The 24,557-nt window shown below is 36.6% G+C and overlaps 1 protein-coding gene across 1 annotated transcript; it reads left to right on the forward strand.

Moving 5' to 3' along the window:
* Positions 1–6,659: 6,659 nt before the first annotated feature.
* FGB (fibrinogen beta chain) lies at positions 6,660–14,456 on the forward strand. Its single transcript, XM_054486166.2, has 8 exons — positions 6,660–6,793; positions 9,446–9,637; positions 10,128–10,311; positions 11,235–11,462; positions 12,019–12,132; positions 12,885–13,010; positions 13,219–13,504; positions 14,124–14,456. The coding sequence occupies exons 1-8, from the start codon at positions 6,680–6,682 to the stop codon at positions 14,353–14,355; spliced, it is 1,476 nt and encodes a 491-aa protein (XP_054342141.1). The 5' UTR covers positions 6,660–6,679; the 3' UTR covers positions 14,356–14,456.
* Positions 14,457–24,557: the final 10,101 nt, after the last annotated feature.

The following is a 24,557-nucleotide window of genomic DNA, read 5'->3' on the forward strand; positions in this document are numbered from 1 at the left end:
TGGCAATCATTTTCATAGGCAGATTAGCAATAAGCTGACAATTTTTTTCGAGACAGGGTCTTTCTCTGTGGCCCAGGCTAGACTTCAGTGGATGACCTCCTGGGGTCAGGCAGATCCTCCTACCTCAGCCTCCCAAATAGCTGGAACTACAGGTGTGCACTATGATGCCTGGCTAATTTTTAAATTTTTTTGTAGAGACAGGGGTCTCACTATGTTGCCTAGGCTGCTCTCGAACTCCTGGGCTCAAGCACCCTTTCTGCCTTGGCCTCCCAAAGTGCTGGGATTACAGGTGTGAGCCACCACTCCTGGCCCCAAAATTGTTTGCATACCTTTTGTTACAATGGATTTACTTTCTAAAAATGTCCTTGGTATGTATGTATGTGTGTTGGTGTGTTTGTGTGACAGTGTGTATGTCTGTGTGAATGCACATATGTATTATATACAATCTTCACAGAAGGATGCAAAGATATACATACACAGGTGTTCATTTTGCTAAAGTAGGAACACCACATCAATACAAGAGAAAAAATAGCTTTGTGCACAACAGGAAGAAACTGTCCATCATAGTAGGTAAGGGTATAGAGTCAGAATGCCATGATTCAACTCCTTCTCTGCCAGTTACCTGCAGCATCATCTTGGGCAACTTTCTTCTTTTTGTACTTCAGTTCTCCCATCTGTAAAATGGGAATAATAGTACTACTCTACCTCATAGAGTTATTGTAAGAATTAAGTGTAACGTACTAGTAACAGAGACTGGCACAGAATTACTTGACCTGTAAGCATTAGTTATATGATAATAATTATCCCCGTTGTTCTAAAAGGGGAGAAAGCTGCATAAATGTAACCTAGAAGTCAGAGGTCAACACAGGCAGCGTCTATTTTCATCCTAATCTAAACCTAAAGTGGACCTCGATTCTCCCCACAAGGAAACCTAGTACACAAAATACTAGTTAGCACATATATTAGTCTGTTCTCACACTACTAATAAATACATACCAAAAGTGGGTAATTTATAAAGGGAAGAAGTTTAATTGACTCACAGTTCTACAGAGCTGGGAAGCCCTCAGGAAACTTACAATCAAGGCAGAAGGGGCAACAAACATGCCCTTCTTCACATGACAGCAGGAAGGAGAAGTGCGGAATGAAACAGGGAAATCCCCTTATAAAACCATTCAATCTCATGAGAACTCACTCATTATCACAAGAACAGTGTGAGGGTAACTGCACCCATGATTCAATTACCTCCCAACAGGTCCCTCCCACAACATATTAGGATTATGGGAACTATAATTCAAAGTGAGATTTGGGTGGGAACACAGCCAATCCATATCAGCAAAGTAGATTGAAACATTGAGCAAATAACAAAGGATTGAAGGGAGATCCTGGACCCAATAGCATACTTTGTCCATCCTCATTCAACCTGCCTCTTTTTCTTAGTTTGTCGTTACCTCTTTATTATGTGGAGAGGATGGAGATTTTTCTGCCCACGTCTCCCCCTTCCCTAACACTGTATCCGTGTTTCTAGAAACCAGCCTTTCTGGCTTTCTTTGACTTATATCTAGGTTCCATATATTTTTCAAGTACATGTTTGTGTTTTTTTAAATATATATATGGATATATATACATGTATATATATCTTTCGCCCATTTTTATCTATAGGGCTCATGCTTTCTTATCAAACTGTAACTCTTCACAAAAATTTTATTAAACCTTTGTCTAATCCTGTGCACATTTTACAGAAAATATTGTTAATCTAATTCAAGAAATACTTATAAGTTATTAAATTGTGAAAGATTTTTGAAATTTTTGAAATGCATGTTACTGACATACACCAAAATAAAAGTTCCCATTTTCCCTAGAGTTTCACTGCTAATACTATCAGACTGGCTGTCTTATTTTTAAGCATAAATTCCATGTTGGAAAGAGAAGCTTTATATTCAAATAATGTAATCAATCACTAAAAGTTTTCATATACTAAGTATATGGGCTGGGCATGGTGGCTCACAGCTGTAATTCCAGCACTTTGGGAGGCCAAGGCTGGTGGATCACTTGAGGCCAGCAGTTCAAGACCAGTCTGGGCAACATGGTGAAACCCTATCTCTACAAAAAAATACATACATACATACATATATACATATATATATAGAGAGAGAGAGAGAGAGACAGAGAGAGACAGACAGGGTCTTGCTTTGTCACTAAGGCTGGTGTATAGTGGTGCAATCTCAGCTCATTGCAGCCTCAACCTCCCAGGCCCAAGCAATCCTCCCACCTCTCAGCCTCCCAAGTAGCTGGAGTGGCTGAAACTGCAAGTGTGTGCCACCATGCCCAGATAATTTTTTCATTTTTTGTATAGATAGGGTTTCACCACGTTGCCCAAGGTGGTCTCGAACTCCTGGGCTCAAGTGATCCTTGACCTCCCAAAGTGCTGGAATTACAGCTGTGAGCCACTGCGCCCAGCCCATATGCTTAATATATGAAAACTTTTAGTGATTGATTACATTATTTGAATATAAAGCTTCTCTTTCTAACATGCAATTTATGCTTAAAAATAAGACAGCCAGTCTGATTCTTAAAAATTTGATCTTAATTTTTTCAACAAATGCCAAAAATCATCTCAGTCAAAGTTAATGAAAGGTAAAATGAGTACTATAGAAAGGACATCAGGTGTCTCACAGATTGGGCTGTGAAGAATCAATTTATTATGTTTGGAAGTTTTGGTTACTTCTGTTGATGCAGTTAGTAGGCTTTCCCTCTAAAATGCCATGGATATAACATAAGGCCAATTAACCCAGTTCCCTTCCCCTTCCCCTTCTCCTCCTCCTGCTCCTCCTTCTCCTTCTTCTTCCAGCAAATATCAAATTTGGAGAGACAATCTGGTAGATTTAGCTTGGGTAAGGGGTCTGTCTACCCCTAGCTTGGTCACCTGTGGTTAGAGCATCAGGGTGTTGTAGTACTGACAGGACCACTGGAGCTTCACACCTCCATTTTAGGGGTCATTCCAGGAGAAGGGAGCAGCACTCCCAGAGGTGTTCATTACACCCTTAATGGCTGTGGGTCTCAATGTGACAAAAGCAGAAGAGCAACTCTATCTTTTCTTAGCTCTTGTGATCTCCATCCAGTTGGAGGAGAACATGTCCTATTATCCCTTATTACCATGCTCTATGTCAGCTCCCATAAGAAATGGAAACTGACATCTAAGCCAGTAGAGGGAGACATTCCACAAGAGATGGCATCATCTCCTATTTCTTCCCCACCATATGCTTTCCCACTAAAGATGACTAACAAATTGCAGGTGTCACCACTGCACTGGTCTCAGGCTTGCCCCAAGAGCTCTGGTCCAGCCTGGCCTCCAACTCTTCAGTGTTAATTTCCCTTTGGATAGTAGTTCTCAAACTGTTTTTCAAGGTAACACAAGGAAAATATATACAGAGACTAACAACTTATTACAATACCTCAAAACCTATGCATATTTAGACAGTGAGAATCAGTATTCCTTTTAGTCATTCGTTTATTTATATATTCATGAATTTGCTCAACCGATATTTATTAAATACTGGCTATGTGCCAGGTTCATGACATAAACTCTACAGTCATTCAAACCAAGTTTCAAGTCTAAAAGCCCTTTTCCTTTGAAGTTTGTTTCCCCCTGAAGAAAGTTAGATCCTTAAGTTACCAGTCCCAAAGCCTCACCTCCCCCAGTCTTAGGCTCAACACTAATTATTGTAAGTAGTTTTCATTTTCTGTCTTTCCTTTTAGACTTAAGGCTTCGCCAAGGTCTCCCCGGCCCCTAGCAAACTACCTGCTATGAAGTAGATGCTCTGTAAATAGTTGTTAAGCCCAAATTGCCTTGTGCTATGGAGACTGGGCCTGACATGACTTGTAAAAGTATCAACAAGTGTATTGACAATTGCTATCGGCAAGTCTTTGCCCTTCCAGCCATAGAGCTGCTGGGCAGGACAGATTATCTCTGTTTTCTCTGTCACTGATTTACCACCCTTGACTTATGCAACGACATCAGCTAATGTGAAGAACACTGCACTAATGACCTCAAAATAACTGAACAAATAGTACTCCCTTTCCCCTCCACCAATGGCATCAACATTCTAAAAAAATTTAAGCATCTTAGTAAGCAGTGTCTCTGCAAATATATTTCTTCCCTGAAAACATGATCATCTTCTTTGTAATATTAGGCAATTTAGATTCTCAGTGTAACTGTATATAACTCTACAGAAAAAAGACATATCTAACAAGAACTAGAATTAAAGAAACTCATTATCACTGCATTGCACATGCCTCACACAGACATGAATACTATACCCACACATGAGGGTAAAAAGATAAGTGAAAGTAAAAGCTATGAGTGAGTGTGTCAGCCTGATACATTATAGTCCCAAGATGACGGGCTGGCCAAAAAACTCCAAAAGAACAAACAAACAAAAAGAAGGTAGAGGTAAATTTTTATAATGTTTATATCCTGTTGGGCATTGTGATGTAATGGGCACAGAGTGTGGACTGTAGAGTCAGACAGTCATGGGTCAAGTCCTCATACCAGCACCTACTACCTATATGCTCTGGGGTAGTTTACTTAACCTCTCTGAACCTGTTTCACCACCTGTAGAACATAGTGGTTTCAAGAATTAAATACGATAAATGACTACCATAATTTGGCATCTGAGGCTTGTACCAGTGATGGCTAGTTCACTCATTCATCCCGTAATTATGTATTGAATGCCTACTATGTCTGTCTTGCTCACCAATGCATTCCCAGCCCCTATCACACTACCTGTCACTGAGGAGACTCTCAAGAACTATTTGTAAGATGAATATTAAGTCTGTGCTGTTACGGTGCATGCGTGCTAGATTTAATCCATCCTCCTTCTGACCATAGGAAGAATGCCAATCAGAGTAGAACAAAGTAGGAAAGTAAAGGAACCTTCACTTTAGTATTGAACAAGAGTCTATTATAGACTAGAAAAAACTTTCCAAATTTACAGACTTCTGAAAGTTAAATGATGATTCTATTGTTAGTTGATCAAACATCAGTCATTGAAAATGTGCTAATATGTTACCTCAAAATGAAAAAAAAGGTTAGAGTTTTCTTAACAGATAATTCTTTTTAAATCTGTAAGAATCTGTACATCACTAAAATAAAATCCTGTCCAGATTATTAAAATAAACTTTGTTATCAGTTATATTTTCATGGGAAATGTTCCTGTATATTTATTAATTAATATCCACATAGATATTTGCTTTTTCTGTCAGATCATATATCCCTTTAAGAAACATTAAAGCTAAAGAAAAAAATCTTAAAATATAATATTTACTCATTGCTAATAAAGGGAACACAAATTTGGAAAGACTCAATATTTTTTTCTTAATTTAAACTGAGAACTTTGTCTCTATTAAGCTAAGTTAAAAGAATTTGGGAGGACAACCTATGCTACCAAGAGAATAATTTGTTTCTAGGAATCTGAGTTAAAAGAATTTGGGAATGCAATCTCTGCTACCTTTTCTTTCTAGAGAAGAAAGAAAAATGTAGTGGGTCCCACACCATTCTCAAGACTCTGTTTCAAAGCATTGTTTCAATACTCTGCTGATCCAAACCCTGATAACCTGCCATCTTTTTAATAAAATAATTTTTAAATTTAATGAGAATGTTTCACTTTCCATACAAAAAACAGAAAAATGCTTTGAATCAATGCACTTACTGGGATTTGGATTACTGACTGGTGTTCCTATTGATTCTTGTAGGAGTTATTAATCCTGATTGCAACACACAAGTGAACAGACAAGAGAGATAAATTTTGTGGCTTGTGGGAAATGAAGGAAAATGGGCCTCATTTAGTCTGTGAGCATACTAATTGAAACAGATATATGAAGACTTCGCCAGTGTTAAAATAACATTGTTTTTATAAATCATATGATATAAACTATATAACAATAAAATAGAATGTTAAATATGTATTTAATCATCATCATAATTTTGATTCAGAAATCTATAATTTATTAGTTATCTGAATAATGTTTAGAACTTGTTGAACATTTTACCTTATGTGAATTAAGGACAAAATATAAAAGCTATTCAGCACAAAAAAAAGGTCTTTCTGATATTTATCTTTCATAGAATAGGATATGAATTTGTTATTTTGTTATTTTGATTAATGCCTAAAACAAAAGATAAACACATTATGATATAACATTACTATTGATTTTAATGGCCCCTTTTGAAATAGAATTATGTGATTATCACAAAACATAAGCATTTATGGTATATCATTAATGAGTCACGATTTCAGTGATTGCCTTGTGAGTAGGTAAAATTTACTAAGCTTAGATTTGTTTTCTCACATATTCTTTCAGAGCTTGTGTAGTTTCCACATTAATTTACCAGAAATAAGATACACATCTCTCTTTGAGGAATGCCCTAACTTCCCATCATTTTGTCCAATTAAATGAATTGAAGAAATTTAATGTTTCTAAACTAGACCAACAGAGAATAATAGTTGTATGGCAAGTAAATAAGTTTTGCTGGGAAGATGTTGCTTAAGTGATAAAATGGTTCAGCCAACAAGTGAACCAAAAATTAAATATTAACTAAGGAAAGGTAACCATTTCTAAAGTCATTCCTAGCAGAGGACTCAGATATATATAGGATTGAAGATCTCTCAGTTAAGTCTACATGAAAAGGATGGTTTCTTGGAGCTTCCACAAACTTAAAACCATGAAACATCTATTATTGCTACTATTGTGTGTTTTTCTAGTTAAATCCCAAGGTGTCAACGACAATGAACAGGTGAATTTTTTAAAGCATTATTATATTATTAGTAGTATTATTAATATAAGATGTAACATAATCATATTATGTGCTTATTTTAATGAAATTAGCATTGCTTATAGTTATGAAATGAAATTGTTAACCTCTGACTTATTGTATTTAAAGAATGTTTCATAGTATTTCTTATATAAAAACAAAGTAATTTCTTGTTTTCTAGTTTATCACCTTTGTTTTCTTAAGATGAAGATGGCTTAGCTAATGTAAGGTGTGCTTTTCTCACTTGCTATTCGGAGTACTGTGATTTTCATTTACTTCTAGCAATACAGGATTACAATTAAGAGGACAAGATCTGAAAATCTCAGAAACTATAAAATAATAAAAGAGCAGAATTTTAAAATAAAAAAAACTGGTGGTAGGTAGATTGTTCTTTGGTGAAGGAAGGTAATATATATTGTTATTGAGGTTATTAAGCCTAAAAGCAAAATACATCAAGTGTAATGATAGAAAATGAAATATTGCTTTTGTCAGATGAAAAGTTCAAATTAGAGTTAGTGTGTATTGTTATTATCAATAGTTATGAAACACGGTTCAGTCTAATTTATTTATTTGTAGAACAGTTTGTCCTCAACTATTATTTTTGCTGACTTATTGCTGTTAATTTGCTGTTACTAAAAATACAGAAATGCATTTTGGACAATGAATATTTAAGAAATTTAAATTTTATCATCAAACCTATCATGGCCAAATTTCTTACATATGGCATAATATCATTAAACTAGAAATAAGAATACACAATAATATTTAAATAAAGTGATTCATTTTGGATCATTATTGAGTTTCAAGGGAACTTAAGTGTTGTACTTATCAGACTCTACGTGTAAGAACATATAGTTAATCTGGTTGTATGTGTAAAAACATATGGTTAATCTGGTTAAGTCTGTTTAATCATATTAGGTAAGAACAATGTAAAGAATGTGTAAGACTAAATTTTTGTAAAGTACTCTGCAAAGCACTTTCACATTTCTGCTTATCAACTAAACCTCGCAGAGATAGTTTAGTAGTTTAGGCTTCAAAATGGATTTCGATTATTCAACAAGTGGCCTTCATAATTTCTTTAAGTGTTTTTCTTTAAGTATATACTTTCTTTAAATATTTTTTAAAATTTCCTTTTCTCTAGTAAAGCCAGACCATCCATGCTACCTCTCTAGTGGCACTCTGAAATAAAAAGAAAAGAGTTTTCTCTTGTTATAATTGTATTTGTAATAAGCAGATGAATCACATTTCTTAAAATTTGTTTTAGAGAGGGTAAGCTCTGACTAGGACCATGCCTTCAATGTGAAATATGTATATATCCTCCAAATCTTTACATATTAAGGATGTATATAGTCAACTGGTTAAACAGGAAAATCTAGAACCAGCCTGGCTGGGTTTTAATCCTAGCACCATGCTACTAAATGTTAAATAATATTATAATCTAATGAATAAATGACAATGCAATTCCAAACAGAGTTCATCTGATGACTTCCAGACTCACAAAATTGCAAGAGAGCTCAGTTGCTCAGTTGTTCCAAATCATGTCGTTTGTTAATTTGTAATTAAGCTCCAAAGGATGTATAGCTACTGACAAAAAAAAAAAAGAATGTAGTTAATCCAAATCAAAACTTTCCTATTGCAATGCATATTTTCTGCTTCATTATCTTTTAATATAATATTTTAAGTCAGCAAGTAATTTTAACTATAATGCACAAGCCTTGAGAATTATTTTAAATATAAGAAAATCATAATGTTTGATAAAGAAATCATGTAAGAAATTTCAAGATAATGGTTTAACCAATAATTTTGTTGATAGAAGATAAGACTAAAAGTGAAATTCGCAGTGGAGAGGACACTTAAACTGTAGTACTTGTTATGTGTGATTCCAATAAAAATAGTAATGAGCACTTATTATTGCCAAGTACTGTTCTGAGGATACCATATGCAATAAGTTATTTAATCCTTACAATAATCTTGTAAGGCAGATTCAAACTATCATTACACTTATTTTACAGATGAGAAAACTGGGGCAGAGATAAAGCAACTTGCCCAAGGTCTCATAGCTGTAAGTCAACCCTGCGGTCAAGACTTACAAGTAGCCAAGCTCCAGAGTACCTTATGAGGGTCAAAGATTGTCTTATTACAAATAAATTCCAAGTAGAATCAACCTTTAATAAGTCTTTAATGTCTCTTAAATATGTTTATATAGGAGTCTAATCATCAATTCACAAAAATGAAAGTAGGGAAATGATTAACAATAATCATAGGAATCTAACAATCCAAGTGGCTTGAGAATATTCATTCTTCTTGACAGTATAGATTCGTTAAAATTTCGTAAGTTCCAATGTATGTTTTAGGAATACGAGGTCATTACTATTCATAATCTGATACAGCTTTATCCTAAGGCCTCTCTTTAAAAGCTACACTGCATCATAGCTTTTTTGTGCAGTTGGTCTTTCTACTGTTACTGAACAGTAAGCAACCTACAGATTCACTATCACCAACCAGCCAGTTGATGGATCTTAAGCAAATCATCAAGCTTGTGATAACCTAAATTATAAAATGAGGGTGTTGGAATAGTTACATTCCAAATCTTCTCTAACACTCTGTATTATATTTCTGCCTCATTCCTTGTAGGGTCTCTTCGGTGCCCGTGGTCATCGACCCCTTGACAAGAAGAGAGAAGAGGCTCCCAGCCTGAGGCCTGCCCCACCGCCCATCAGTGGAGGTGGCTATCGCGCTCGTCCAGCCAAAGCAGCTGCCACTCAAAAGAAAGTAGAAAGAAAAGCCCCTGATGCTGGAGGCTGTCTTCACGCTGACCCAGACCTGGTGGGTGCACTGATGTTTCTTGCAGTGGTGGCTCTCTCATGCAGAGAAAGCCTGTAGTCATGGCAGTCTCCTAATGTTTCACCGACCCACATTACGATCACTGTTATTTTGTTTATTTATTTTGGAAATAAAATTCAAAACATAAACATATTGTGCCTTTGGTTTAGGCTTGCTTTCTTGTTTTCTGTGGTCTGGGCCCAAAATTTCAAATTAGGATATGTGGGTGCCACCTTTCCATTTGTATTTTGCCCACTGCCTTTGTTCAGTTGGTAAAATTTTCATAGCCCAATTATATTTTTTCTGTGGTAAGGAATATTTTAAATCTCTATAAGAGTATGATGATGACTTTCAAATTTCTGGTCTTACAGAAAACCAAATAATAAATTTTTATGTTGGCTAATCGTATCGCTGAATTTTCCTATGTGCTATTTTAACAAATGTCCATGACCCAAATCCTTCATCTAATGCCTGCTATTTTCTCTGTTTTTAGGGGGTGTTGTGTCCTACAGGATGTCAGTTGCAAGAGGCTTTGCTACAACAGGAAAGGCCAATCAGAAATAGTGTTGATCAGTTAAATAACGATGTGGGAACTATTTCCCAGACCTCCTCTTCTACCTTTCAGTACATGTATTTGCTGAAAGACCTGTGGCAAAAGAGGCAGAAGCAAGTAAAAGGTAGATATCCTTGTGCTTTCCATTTGATTTTCAGCTATAAAATTGGAACCGTTAGACTGCCACAAGAATGCGTGGTTGTGAGAAGATTAACATTTCTGGGTTAGTTGAATAGCATTCATACTGCTTTTGGGCACCTTCTCCTGCAACTTGCCAGATAAGCACTATTCAGCTCTTATTCCCAGTCTGACATCAGCAAGTATGATTTTCTATGAAAAATTCTACTACGACTCCTTATTTTAAGTATGCAAGAAACTTGTGACTCAGAAGATAATATTTACAGAGTGGAAAAAAAAACCCTAGCATTTATAGTTTTAACATTTGAGGTTTTGAATGAGAGAGTTATTCATAATATATTCAGTAGTGTTGTGGATAATGACACCTAACCTGTGAATCTTGAGGTCAGAATGTTGAGTGCTGTTGACTTGGTGGTCAGGAAACAGCTAGTGCGTGAGCCTGGCACAGGCATCTCAGTGAGTAGCGTACCCACAGTTGGAAATTTTTCAAAGAAATCTAAGGAATCATGACATCTTATAAATTTCAAGGTTCTGCTATACTTATGTGAAATGGATAAATAAATCAAGTATATCCAGTCTGTAAGATTGAACTTCTCAGATGGAAGACCCCAATACTGCTTTCTCCTCTTTTCCCTCACCAAAGAAATAAACAACCTATTTCATTTATTACTGGACACAATCTTTAGCTTATACCTATGGTAAATTACTTGCATGGTAGTTAGGATTTATGTTAATTTGTATATGTCATGGGCCAAATCATTTCCCCTAAATATGACTATATATCATAACTGCTTGGTGGTAGCTCAGTGTTTAATAGTTTATTCTCAGAAAATCAAAATCATATAGTTAAATACATTAGTTTTGTGAGGCAAAAATGCTGACTATTTCTACATAATTTCATTTTTCCAGATAATGAAAATGTAGTCAATGAGTACTCCTCAGAACTGGAAAAGCACCAATTATATATAGATGAGACTGTGAATAGTAATATCCCAACTAACCTTCGTGTGCTTCGTTCAATCCTGGAAAACCTGAGAAGCAAAATACAAAAGTTAGAATCTGATGTCTCAGCTCAAATGGAATATTGTCGCACCCCATGCACTGTCAGTTGCAATATTCCTGTGGTGTCTGGCAAAGGTAACCGATTCATAAACATATTTTTAGAGAGTTCCAGAAGAACTCACACACCAAAAATAAGAGAACAACAACAACAAAAATGTTGAGTGGATTTTCCCAACAGATCATAATGACATTACAGTACATCACAAAAATATCCTTAGCCGGTTGTGTTTTGGACTGGCCTGGTGCATTTGCTGGTTTTGATGAGCAGGATGGGGCACAGTAGTCCCAGGGGTGGCTGATGTGTGCATCTGCGTACTGGCTTGAACAGATGGCAGAACCACAGATAGATGTAGAAGTTTCTCCATTTTGTGTGTTCTGGGAGCTCATGGATATTCCAGGACACAAAAGGTGGAGAAGAGCTTTTTTCATCCTCTTAGCAGATAAACGTCCTCAAAACTGGCTTGGACTTACTAAAGTAAAATGAAAATCTAATATTTGTTATATTATTCTCAAAGGTCTATAATAAAACACTCCTTAGTAACTTATGTAATGTTATTTTAAAGAATTGGTGACTAAATACAAAGTAATTATGTCATAAATCCCTGAACATAATGTTGTCTTACATTTGCAGAATGTGAGGAAATTATCAGGAAAGGAGGTGAAACATCTGAAATGTATCTCATTCAACCCGACAGTTCTGTCAAACCGTATAGAGTATACTGTGATATGAACACAGAAAATGGAGGTAAGCTTTCGACAGTTGTTGACCTGTTGATCTGTAATTATTTGGATACCATAAAATGCCAGGAAACAAGGCCAGGTGTGGTGGCTTATGCCTGTAATTCCAGCACTTTGGGAGGCCAAAGTGGGCTGATAGCTTGAGCCTAGGAGTTTGAAACTAGTCTGGGCAACATAATGAGACCCCAACTCTACAAAAAAAAATACCAAAAAAAAAAAAAAAACAGCTGGGTTGGTAGTATGTGCCTGTAGTCCCAGCTATCCAGGAGGCTAAGATGGGAGATCACCTGAGCCCACAACCTGGAGTCTTGATCATGCTACTGCACTGTAGCCTGGGCAACAGAGGATAGTGAGATCCTGTCTCAAAAAAAAAATTAATTAAAAAGCCAGGAAACAAGACTTAGCTCTAACATCTAACATAGCCAACAATGAGTAATTTTATTTGGAATTCAACCTGATATTTAAAAAGTTATAAAATATCTATAATTCACAATTTGGGGTAAGATAAAGCACTTGCAGCTTCCAAAGATTTTACAAGTTTTCCTCTCATATTTATTTCCTTATTGTATCTATTTTAGAGCACCAAATATATAATAAATGGAATAGACAGGGGATTCAGATATTCTTTTCAAAGTGACATCTATTTTAGAGCACCAAATATATAATAAATGGAATGGACAGGGGATTCAGATATTCTTTTCAAAGTGACATTATTTGCTGTTGGTTAATATATGCTCTTTTTGTTTCTGTCAACCAAAGGATGGACAGTGATTCAGAACCGTCAAGACGGTAGTGTTGACTTTGGTAGGAAATGGGATCCATATAAACAGGGATTTGGAAATGTTGCAACCAACACAGATGGGAAGAATTACTGTGGCCTACCAGGTAACAAACAGGCATGCAAAATAAAATCGTTCTATTTGAAACGGGTTTTTTTTTTTTATTAAAAAACATACATTGTTGGAAGCCTGTTTTAGGCAGTTAAGAGGAGTTTCCTGACAAAAATGTGGAAGCTAAAGATAAGGGAAGAAAGGCAGTTTTTAGTTTCCCAAAATTTTATTTTTGGTGAGATTTTATTTTGTTTTTCTTTTAGGTGAGTATTGGCTTGGAAATGACAAAATTAGCCAGCTTACCAGGATGGGACCCACAGAACTTTTGATAGAAATGGAGGACTGGAAAGGAGACAAAGTAAAGGCTCACTATGGAGGATTCACTGTACAGAATGAGGCCAACAAATACCAGATCTCAGTGAACAAATATAGAGGAACAGCCGGCAATGCCCTCATGGATGGAGCATCTCAGCTGACGGGAGAAAACAGGACCATGACCATTCACAACGGCATGTTCTTCAGCACGTATGACAGAGACAATGATGGCTGGTATGTGTGGCACTCTTTGCTCCTGCTCTAAAAATCCCACTAATATCATTGCTCAGAATCATTAACAATATTTTTAATAGCTACCACTTCCTGGGCACTTACTGTCAGCCACTGTACTAAGCTCTTTATGCATCACTCGAAAGCATTTAAACTATAAGGTAGACATTCTTATTCTCATTTTACAGATGAGATTTAGAGAGATTATGTGATTTGTCCAATGTCACACAACTACCCAGAGATAGAACTAGAATTTGAACACAGTTACTTTCTGAGTAATGAGCATTTAGATAAATACCTATATCTCTGTATTCTAAAGTGTGTGTGAAAACTTTCATTTTCATTTCCAGGGTTCTCTGATACTAAGGGTTGTAAAAGCTACTATTCCAGTATAAAGTAACCAACGCAGTCCCTAGATGGATTGGCCACAAAGGCCCAGTTCTCTCTCTTTCTTGCTATAGGGCACAGGAGGTCTTTGGTGTATTAGTGTGACTCTCTGTATAGCACCCAAAGGAAAGAGTACTGTGCACATGAGTGTAGCACTCTTTTATGGGTAATCTGCAAAACGTAACTTGACCACCGTAGTTCTGTTTCTAATAACGCCAAACACATTTTCTTTCAGGTTAACAACAGATCCCAGAAAACAGTGTTCTAAAGAAGACGGTGGTGGATGGTGGTATAATAGATGTCATGCAGCCAATCCAAATGGCAGATACTACTGGGGTGGACAGTACACCTGGGACATGGCAAAGCATGGCACAGATGATGGTGTAGTATGGATGAATTGGAAGGGGTCATGGTACTCAATGAAGAAGATGAGTATGAAGATCAGGCCCTTCTTCCCACAGCAATAGTCCCCAAAACGTAGATTTTTCTCTTCTGTATGTGACAACATTTTTGTACATTATGTTATTGGAATTTTCTTTCATACATTATATTCCTCTAAAACTCTCAAGCAGATGTGAGTGTGACTTTTTGAAAAAAGTATAGGATAAATTACATTAAAATAGCACATGATTTTCTTTTGTTTTCTTCATTTCTCTTGCTCACCAAAAAGTAACAAAAGTATAGTTTTGACAGAGTCGGTGTTCATAATTTCCGTTCTAGTTGATTGCGAGAAGTTTCAAATAAGGAAGAGGGGTCTTTTATCCTTGTTGTAGGAAAACCATGAGGGAAAGGAAAAACCGATGTTTAAAAGTCCACTTTTAAAACTATATTTATTTATGTAGGATCTGTCAAAGAAAACTTCCAAGATTTATTAATTAAACCAGACTCTGTTGCAATAAGTTAATGTTTCCTTGTTTTGTAATCCATACATTCAATGAGTTAGGCTTTGCACTCGTAAGGAAGCAGAAGTGTTCACAACCTCAAATAGCTAATAAACCGGTCTTGAATATTTGAAGATTTAAAATCTGACTCTAGGCCCGGCACGGTAGCTCATGACTATAATCCCAACACTTTGGGAGGCCGAGGCAGGTGGTCACAAGGTCAGGAGTTCAAGACCAGCCTGACCAATATGGTGAAAACCCGTCTCTACTAAAAATACAAAAATTAGCCGGGCATGGTGGCAGGTGCCTGTAGTCCCAGCTACTTGGAGGCTGAGGCAGGAGAATCGCTTGAACCTGTGAGGCGGAGATTGCATTGAGCCAAGATCTCAACACTGCACTCCAGCCTGGGCAACAGCGTGAGACTCCATCTCAGACGAGATCGGGCGCGTTCAGGGTGGTATGGCCGTAGACGAGACTCCATCTCAAAAAAAAAAAAAAAAAAAATCTGACTCTATACCATGGAAAAGCCACCACTCTGCCACTTAAATAGACATCAGGATCAGAGATTCCAAGCGGACAATCTGGATCAAGTCTTCACCAAGTGTTTTTTAAGGGAAATAATGAAATAGGGAGCAGAATGTGCCTGTTGCCCATAGAAATGAGGTCTATTCTTGTCCTCAATTAGGCTTTTTTTTTTTCGTAGTTACACCGGCACTAAAGTAAAAGTGGTTTTTCTGCTCTTTCTACTTCTCCCGATGAAATGGGCATATCATCTCAACACTTCACTCCAACTCCCCATGGGCAACCTTATGACCCCAGGTCCTCCACCCCTAATGTATCATCATTGCCACCCATTTTTATGGTACTTATTGTTCTTAAGCTTATCCTCTTAATCTTTGCATGTAAGCAAAGCTCATTAATTTCTATCTTGGAAATGCTACTACTCTCTTTAATTACTCATCAAATCCAACTTTAACTTTTGACCTGGTTTCCTGCCACAAGTTCTGTCCCATTGGAGCCCATACTCACCTACCGCTTTGCCATCACATTTAACAGAAAACTCTTATCAAGTTACTTTCCTGCTTAACATTAGCTCCTTCCTATCTATATCCAAATTTCTTAAATTCAAATTTTTTAGTTGGAGTAAAAATGGTCCCAGTACCATTTCCTGTTCCCTTCACTATAACCTACATTTTTGTCACATTAAGTTTTTCGCCATTCCAGGACAGGTCAGGCCCTTTAAAAATTTCAACAGCTTTACTGAGATATAATTGATATAATTTTAAAAATCCTGCACATGTGTCATGCTGGAGCCCTATTGATTCCAACAGGGATGGCACCATGTCCAAGAAGAGACCCGGAGCCAGTGAATGGGACATAGGGTTTATTTAGGACTTAAATACAGATGTGGTCCAGTGGCAGTGGGCTGGACAGGACCGCTACTGTTTGTAAAGAGTATGCAGTTTATATAACATTTCTACTTAGCACTCTCCACCTAGCAACCTCCATTTAACCCAAAATAAAAGGCCTTGGTTCCTTGCACATCCTGAGTTCCAACGGACAGGCAGGGAGTTCAAGTGTCCTTCACAGATAAGAAGTGAATCTCTCTGGGTTGGCCATTCCTGGATTCCTTAGCTTAGGACTCTGTATGGTCTTCTTAGACCATACAGTCATCCTCAGGGTATGCTTGAGTTATTGCTGTCAGATGCATCTGTCATACAAAGTGTTTAACGTGCAATTTTATGATTTTGGAAATATACATACACCCATGATATCACTGGCGCAGTCAAGATATTAAATATATCCATCACCTCCAAAAGTTTCCTTGTGTTCATTTATTTCAGTTTTTCATGGTAAGAACATTTAATATGAAATATTATCAACAAATTTTTAAGTGCACAATACTGTATTATTAATTTTTGGCACTATGTTGTACAGCAGATCTCTAGAACGTATTCATCTACTAAAAATGAAATTTTATCTCCATTTCCCCCTACCTCCCATCCCCTGGCAACTACCATTCTATTTTCCGCTTAGACTGTTTCAGATACCTCATGTAAGTGAAATCACACAGTATCCTTCCACACTGTTGTTGGGGATGTAAAACGGTGCAGCCACCATGGGAAGAAATGTGGAGGCTCCTAAAAAATTTTTTAAAAATTCTAATTATCATATGATCCAGCAATCTCACTTCTAGGTATCTATCCAAAAGAACTGATATCAGGATCTGGAAGTGATATTTGTGCATCTGTGATCATTGCAACATTATTCACAATGTTCAGGTCCTTTCATATGATGCCCTCATTGCAGCAATGTCTTCCTCCCAACACCATCTGACAAACTGCTATTTGTTTTTAAACCTCACTTTAACTGTCACCGCCCAGAGAAGACTTTCTAAAACATTTGGGCAAATTTTATTACTTTTTGACAATGAATGCCTGAGGCTTATCCAGCTTTGATTCCAGAATCATCAGCCTGTCAGAATGGCTAATTTTCATGCGTTTGTGAATGCTGGATGGCTAAATCCAGTGATTTTCAAAGTCTCGAATATCCTCCTTTTTAAATGTAGAACCCATTTTCCAATAAAGCCACAAACAGAAACTCAACATGCAAAATTCTTGAATATAGAACTTTTGGGGCAATACTGAGAGTCACAAAAGTTCACTGAATGAAAGATGGGGGTTGGGAAGACTGCAGTCATCAGACCTTTGCTCACTCCTTACGTGTTCATGAGGATCAAATGAATCCCTAGAGCTTGAAGTAATGCCATAGAAGAAAAACCACTAAAGTAGATAATCTGATGGTCAATTCTTAGTTAATGTACAGATAGAAAAAACACAGAGACCACTCCCAGGTAATATGGAAGTCTATCTAGAAAGAAATGCACTTTCTTGGCTGGGCACAGTGGCTCCCATCTGCAAACCCAGAACTTTGCCGGGATGAGGTAAGAAGATTGCTTCAGGCCAGGAGTTAGAGGTCAGCTTGGCAACATAGTGAGACCCTGTCTCTACTATAAAACTTGTAAAAACAAACGAAAATACAATAGCAAAAAAAAGAAATGCACTTTCTTAAGGTGTCATTTGGTAAGAAATGTTATGTGTCTGATTTTGCCCCTGCACAATTTTGAATATAATAAAAAAGATAGCTTCCCCTAGTTAGAATATGTAAAACAGTATCAACAAGATTATATAACTCATGGTTTTAAGATGATAATAGAAAGATTAGTTGAAAGTTTTTAATCCCACACTCTGGCACGAGAACTATTTTATATATATATACATATATATTTTATATATATATACATATATAATTATATATACATATATTTTATATATGTATATATAATTTTATATATATACACATATATAATTATACAATTAGGACTGAAAGTCTGCAACAAACTATAATGGATGTATGCACTTGGGACATAAGCCTCTAGTTCCTCTTTATTTATGAACCAAGAGAAACAGCTAACTCAGGTACTGTTTTTAAACTGACTACAGATTCCCACCATGGGGCAAAAATATGAGTGACATGACACATCACCAGCTGCAGTAGCTCAGCTCACATTTCTGTTTAAGCATTACACATGTAATATCCTGTATGCTGATCATTTAAACCTACTGACGCTTATAATCCCAGCACTTTGGGAGGCCGAGGCAGGCAGATCATGACGTCAGGAAATTGAGACGATCCTGGACAATATGGTGAAACCGAAACCGTGTCTCTACTAAAAATACAAAAATTAGCTGGGTGTGGTGATGTGCACCTGTAATCCCAGCTACTCAGGAGGCTGAGGCAGGAGAATCACTTGAACCTGGGAGGTGGAGGTTGCAGTGAGCTGAGATCACTCCACTGCACTCCAGCCTGGGCATCAGACTGAGATTCCAAGTCAAAAAAAAAATGCAGATTTCTTGGTACTAACCTAGGTTTATTACATCAGAGACTCTAAGGGCAAAGAGCCTGAGTCTCCATTTTAAAATAAATGTCCCTGAGAGTTACTGATGACTGGTTGGATTTCAGAGTTACCGATAGAGACTACATTTGTATTTACCTGAGACTCCCTTGATATTTCTTACCTAGTATCCTTTTCACTCAAATAGTGACCATGAGGCAATATTTTGAGCAAATAGTCATCCTTAAAGTTACCTTGAATAACTTCATAGGTGACCACTGCTTATGTTTAGGACTGGACTTGGGTTTAACATGTCTCCAAATGCTAGAATCACTATTTCCACTATACTTCCACTAGTCTCTGGTGATTCTCTGAACTGGACTTCAAATTCTCTTGCAGTATAGAAAAGAATTACAGATGCTACCTCTCATATGTACATAGAGCAGACACTTCAGTTTTTGAATTCCAACCTCCCCCTCACTGTTGCATGTGATCTGATGCTCTTGCTTGAACTTCTTGTGGTGTGCAGCTCTGCACCGAATAGCAATGAATTGGTACATAGTAATGCATACACATGGAAAGTGGAATCACTGATTTTTTTTTTTTTTTTTTTGAGACGGAGTTTTGCTCTTGTTGCCCAGGCTGGAGTACAATGGCATTCACGATCTCGGCTCCCGGCAACCTCTGCCTCCCCGGTTCAAGCAATTTTCCTGCCTCAGCCTCCCGAGTAGCTGGGATTACAGGCACGCACCACCACGCCTGGATAATTTCATATTTTTAGTAGAGACGGGGTTTCTCCACGTTGGTCAGGCTGGCCCCAAACTCCCGACCTCAGGTGATCCACCTGCCTAGGCCTCCCAAAGTGCTGGGATTACAGGCATGAGCCACCATGCTTGACCAACTGACATTTATTTTAACAACATTAATTGTGGTATTAAATAATGAAAGTAGCCCGTATTCTTTGTAGACATTTTGGGAAATATAGAAATGATTAGACCCATTTATAATTTCAGCACAAGCAGTGGAACAGCTAATACCTTCATTTATGTTTTTTGTCTTACCCTGTACATGTTTTAGTACCTGAATTTTTCACACTGAGTCACAAAAAGTTTTCCATATTATTTAACATTCTTCTATAGTATCACTTTCTGTAATTTGCTTTTTAATGGCCATATAATATTCCATTATGGGAATTTATTTAAACAGTCTCCTCTCATTTCACCTTTAGGTTTTTTCCAACCTTTTTCTATTAAAGAGAGTACTGACATTAACATCTTTCTCCAAAAACCTTTTGTGCATATATATTATATAATACATTGTATACATTATTTATAATATAAATTTATTTTATATTTTAAAATATTTATTTTATAATATTGTTTACACATTATAAATGTATATTTATAATATTTATGTATTTATTTCTAGGATAAATTACTTGAAGCAGAATATCTGGAGGAAATAAAAGGTTTTGGGTTCAGCGTAGTAGCTCATGCCTGTAATCCTAGCACTTTGGAAGGCTGAGGTGGCAGGATTGCTTGGCCCAGGCTGCAGTGACCCTTGACTGTGCTACTGCTAGAGCACTACAGCCTGGATGACAGAGTGAGAACCTGCCTCAAAAAAAAGAATGCTTTTGGCATTTTAAACTTAAAATATATGTATATATATATATATATATATATAGCCAAGTAACTCTCCAGAAAGATTGTACCGATTTACCTTTGATGCACAGAATAACATATTTAATTTTTATTTTGCTTCTCCATCACTAATATTATGGTTAAAATATTAGTAATTACTTTAATTTTAATATCTTTAATTAGTGGTACAAGTAAGAGATTTAAAAATGTTTAATGACAATTTTACTATCTTCTGTGAATTGCCTATCCATGTCCTTTGCTCAATTTTCTTTTTTTTCTTTTTGTTTTTTCTTTTCTTCTCTTTTTTCTGAGACAAGGTCTCGCTCTGTTGCCCAGGCTGGAGTACAGTGGCGTGATCTTGGCTCACTGCAACTTCTGCTTTCTGGGGTCAGGTGATTCTCCCACCTCAGCCTCCCAAATAGCTGGGACCACAGGCATGCACCACCATACCTAACTAATCTTTTTGTATTTTTTGTAGAGACTGGGTTTCGCCATGTTGCCCAAGCTGGTCTCGGACTCCTGGACTAAAGCGATCTGCTCTCCCTGACCTCCCGAAGTGCTGGGATTATAAGCATGAGCCACTCCTCCTGGCCCTTTCCTCAATTTTCCATTAGCAAAGTCATCTTTTATATGAGTTACTCATTTTGTAATATGTAGGATAGCAATCAGAAACATGGTATTTTCCTCTATACAAATATTTTAATTTGTAAGTGATTACACTGGGAGTCATATACTTATGCAAATAATCTTAACTGGTACTGATATTCACCATCAGACACTTTCTTTTCTTCTCCCAGCCAAGATGTGATGAACAGGCAATACATCTTTTTGTTTGTTTTTTGATTCAATTATGTTTATTTCTGCCCCAAACTTTTTATTTTGAACAGTTTATACTCTACAGAGAAATTGCAAGAATTTTAATAAATACCTCTCTGTCCTTCTCCTAGCTTCACCCATTGTTTGTCGAAAGGAGATACTTTAGTGCAGTATTGCAACAGCTTATGTAGACATGCAACCTTGAGGTCATAGACCTATGAGGGATTGAGACAAAGGTGAATTTAGCAAATATTTTCCAGAGTACTCTGCTGCAATAACCATGTACCCACCTTCAGTAATGACCTGGTGAACAGGGTGACTACTGCTTAGTAACCAAGCAATTCTCAGCTCAAATCTGGCAGGTTCTAAGTTTTCTTGCCTCTGTGGTTTTGAATGGTTGCTCTTACTATGTGAAAATGGAAGACATCATGTCCTGTTCATGTTTAAGAATTAATTGAGATTTCCCCAGGGGCAAATTCTTCACGATACTGCTTTCCTCAGTGATATTTAATGCACTTCCAGCCCTCATCCCTAATTAATTAAGCATTTTCCTCTATACATGAGATTTATAAAGTACTTGGAATTCCATTAAAAAGAGATAATATGTGACTTAAATGAATGCATAAACAAATACATCAAATATAAGATATCACAGAAATGATTTCTGTGTAAATTTTGTTATCCACAAGCAACTTGTACTATGTTCATGGCTACGAGAAATTTAAATGTGGCTGCTTCCCAAGCTGTTTCAGCAAGTAATAAACATTGTATTACTTTATTTGAATATAACAAAGCTTTAATTTATGATTGCATGTGCTTACATTGACACCTTGGCATTTCCTTTCAGGCTTTTCTAGACATGAAAAAGGTGAGTGAACTTGGCTGGATGGGTCTTTCTGTTCTGATTCACCAGCTGCATCCATAGCATCAGCTAACTAACTTGGAAATATATTTTGTTTTGGTGGGGAACCTATGACAAAAGATAATTAGATCAGTGATACCACTGGGCCAATAATGAAAAGCAAATGCTATATACAATAGTGTCATGTTTATTTATGAAGTGTAGTATCATTATCCCAGAATGAATAATGAGGCATGGAACTTACGTGGTTAGAACCTGTAAGAACAATACTGTGGGCTTCATCCCCAGGTGTCCTCCTTTTCATCACATTGTTTCACCTCCTTAAACTACTATTTACTCACCTGAAAAATCAGTTCATAAAATGTTCTCACCTTCATTAAAAGAACAGTAGTAATAATTGATTATCCATTAAAAGTATCCACATATTTGGGGGGAAACTTGTAATTATTTATTCTAAAGAGTTTCCAGGAAATGAAAGTAAATACATAAACACAAGACTTGGATTAAAATGTAAATAATACCTTTTAATAAGAACCCAACAAGGCATCTTAACTTCATTATATTATGCATTCTGCAGAAAGTTAAAACAGATGATAAGTTCCTTGTTTCGTTTTGTTTGAGATGGTGTTTCACGCTGTTGCCCAGGCTTGAGGGCGTGGCACAATCACGGCTCACTGCAACCTCAAACTTGATCTCCTGGGCTCAAGTGATCCTCCCACCTCAGCTTCCCGAGTAGCTGGGATCATAAGTATGCAACACCACATGCAGCTTATTTATTTATTTATTTATTTATTTATTTATTTATTTAGTAGAGACAGCATCTCACTATGTTGTCCAGGCTGGTCTTGCACTCCTGGTCTCAAGCTATCCTTCTTCCACAGCCTCCCAAAGTGCTGGGATTACAGGCATGAGCCTGTGCCTGGTCCCAAAAGTTCCTTTTTAACTGTTAGATTCCTTAGCTCACAAAAATTTATTGAGTCATTATTATGTGTCAGGCCTTGTGTTAAGTACTAGATATCAAATACAGTTCCTATACCTAAGAAAAGAATAACATATACTATAGTATACTAAAGGAGAACATCAACGACAGCTTCAGGCTAAAGGATGGAGATAGATTTACCGGGAAGTAAAATTAAAATCTAGCCAGATGTTTTTTCTTTTCCTGACTCAGGATTAAAAACCCCAATTCAACGTTTTTCTCTCTAGCAGAAATATTTAAAACCATGTCTTTTCGTGGCAAAATTTTCACATTCATGTCTGTTTTGTTCATTAATCCATTCATTCAGCTAAGGACTAATTTGAAATGGATAGCCTGAATAGAACTTGCACGTTAATGGAGGGAGCCCATCTTATATAAGTAAGGGAGCAAAAGTTAAGGAAAGAGGAAACATTGAATCTGTAAATTACCTTGGGCAGTATGGCCATTTTCACGATATTGATTCTTCCTACCCATGAGCATGGAATGTTCTTCCATTTGTTTGTATCCTCTTTTATTTCCTTGAGCAGTGGTTTGTAGTTCTCCTTGAAGAGATCCTTCGCATCCCTTGTAAGTTGGATTCCTAGGTATTTTATTCTCTTTGAAGCAATTGTGAATGGGAGTTGACTCATGATTTGGCTCTCTGTTTGTCTGTTATTGGTGTATAAGAATGCTTGTGATTTCAACCCAAATGTCCAACAATGATAGACTGGATTAAGAAAATGTGGCACATATACACCATGGAATACTATGCAGCCATAAAAAATGATGAGTTCATGTCCTTTGTAGGGACATGGATGAAATTGGAAATCATCATTCTCAGTAAACTATCGCAAGAACAAAAAACCAAACACCGCATATTCTCACTCATAGCTGGGAAATGAACAATGAGAACACATGGACACAGGAAGGGGAACATCACACTTCGGGGACTGTTGTGGGGTGGGGGGATGGGGGAGGGATAGCATTGGCAGATACACCTAATGCTAGATGACGAGTTAGTGGGTGCAGCGCACCAGCATGGCACATGTATACATATGTAACTAACCTGCACATTGCGCACATATACCATAAACCTAAAGTATAATAATAATAATAAATAAATAAATAAATAAATAAAAAGGAAAGAGGAAACAATAATATTTTAATGTAAATGTAAAATAATTGTTTTAAAATTTATTATTTATAAGAAAGTATTCTAAATAAGATGAAAAATAAATCTTGAAAATAAAGGGATATATAAAACTTAAGAAAAGGGAAAACAATGGTAAAATAAAATCATGTTTAAAAATTCATCTGTTATTTTGGGAAAGTCTTCTAAACAAAGTGACAGAAATTATGTTGAAAATGAAATGACATGTCAAGACATGTAGGCAAATTCAAAGAAAAGAAAATCGAAAGTGATGACAATGTTGATATTTCACCAGATGGAATTTAATTCGAAAAGGAGAAATGGAAAAAAAAAGAGAAACATTACGTAATGATAGAAAGTACAATTTGTGAAGAAGATATAACAGTCATAAACTTTCATGCACTGTATAAGGAAGGAGCCAACCGTATGAAACAGAATTCCTAAAATGCAGAGACCACACACATGCA

This window comes from Pongo pygmaeus, chromosome 3 (genome assembly GCF_028885625.2).
Source record: "Pongo pygmaeus isolate AG05252 chromosome 3, NHGRI_mPonPyg2-v2.0_pri, whole genome shotgun sequence".
Taxonomy (NCBI): Eukaryota; Metazoa; Chordata; class Mammalia; order Primates; family Hominidae; genus Pongo; species Pongo pygmaeus.

What these genes read in the sequence shown, in the direction of transcription:
- FGB (XM_054486166.2), top strand. Translation starts at nt 6,680, where the DNA reads ATGAAAAGGATGGTTTCTTGGAGCTTCCACAAACTTAAAACCATGAAA. An exon ending in TTCACGCTGACCCAGACCTG is followed by an intron (nt 9,638 to 10,127) that starts GTGGGTGCACTG and finishes CTCTGTTTTTAG; the next exon opens with GGGGTGTTGTGTCCTACAGG. An exon ending in GAGGCAGAAGCAAGTAAAAG is followed by an intron (nt 10,312 to 11,234) that starts GTAGATATCCTT and finishes TCATTTTTCCAG; the next exon opens with ATAATGAAAATGTAGTCAAT.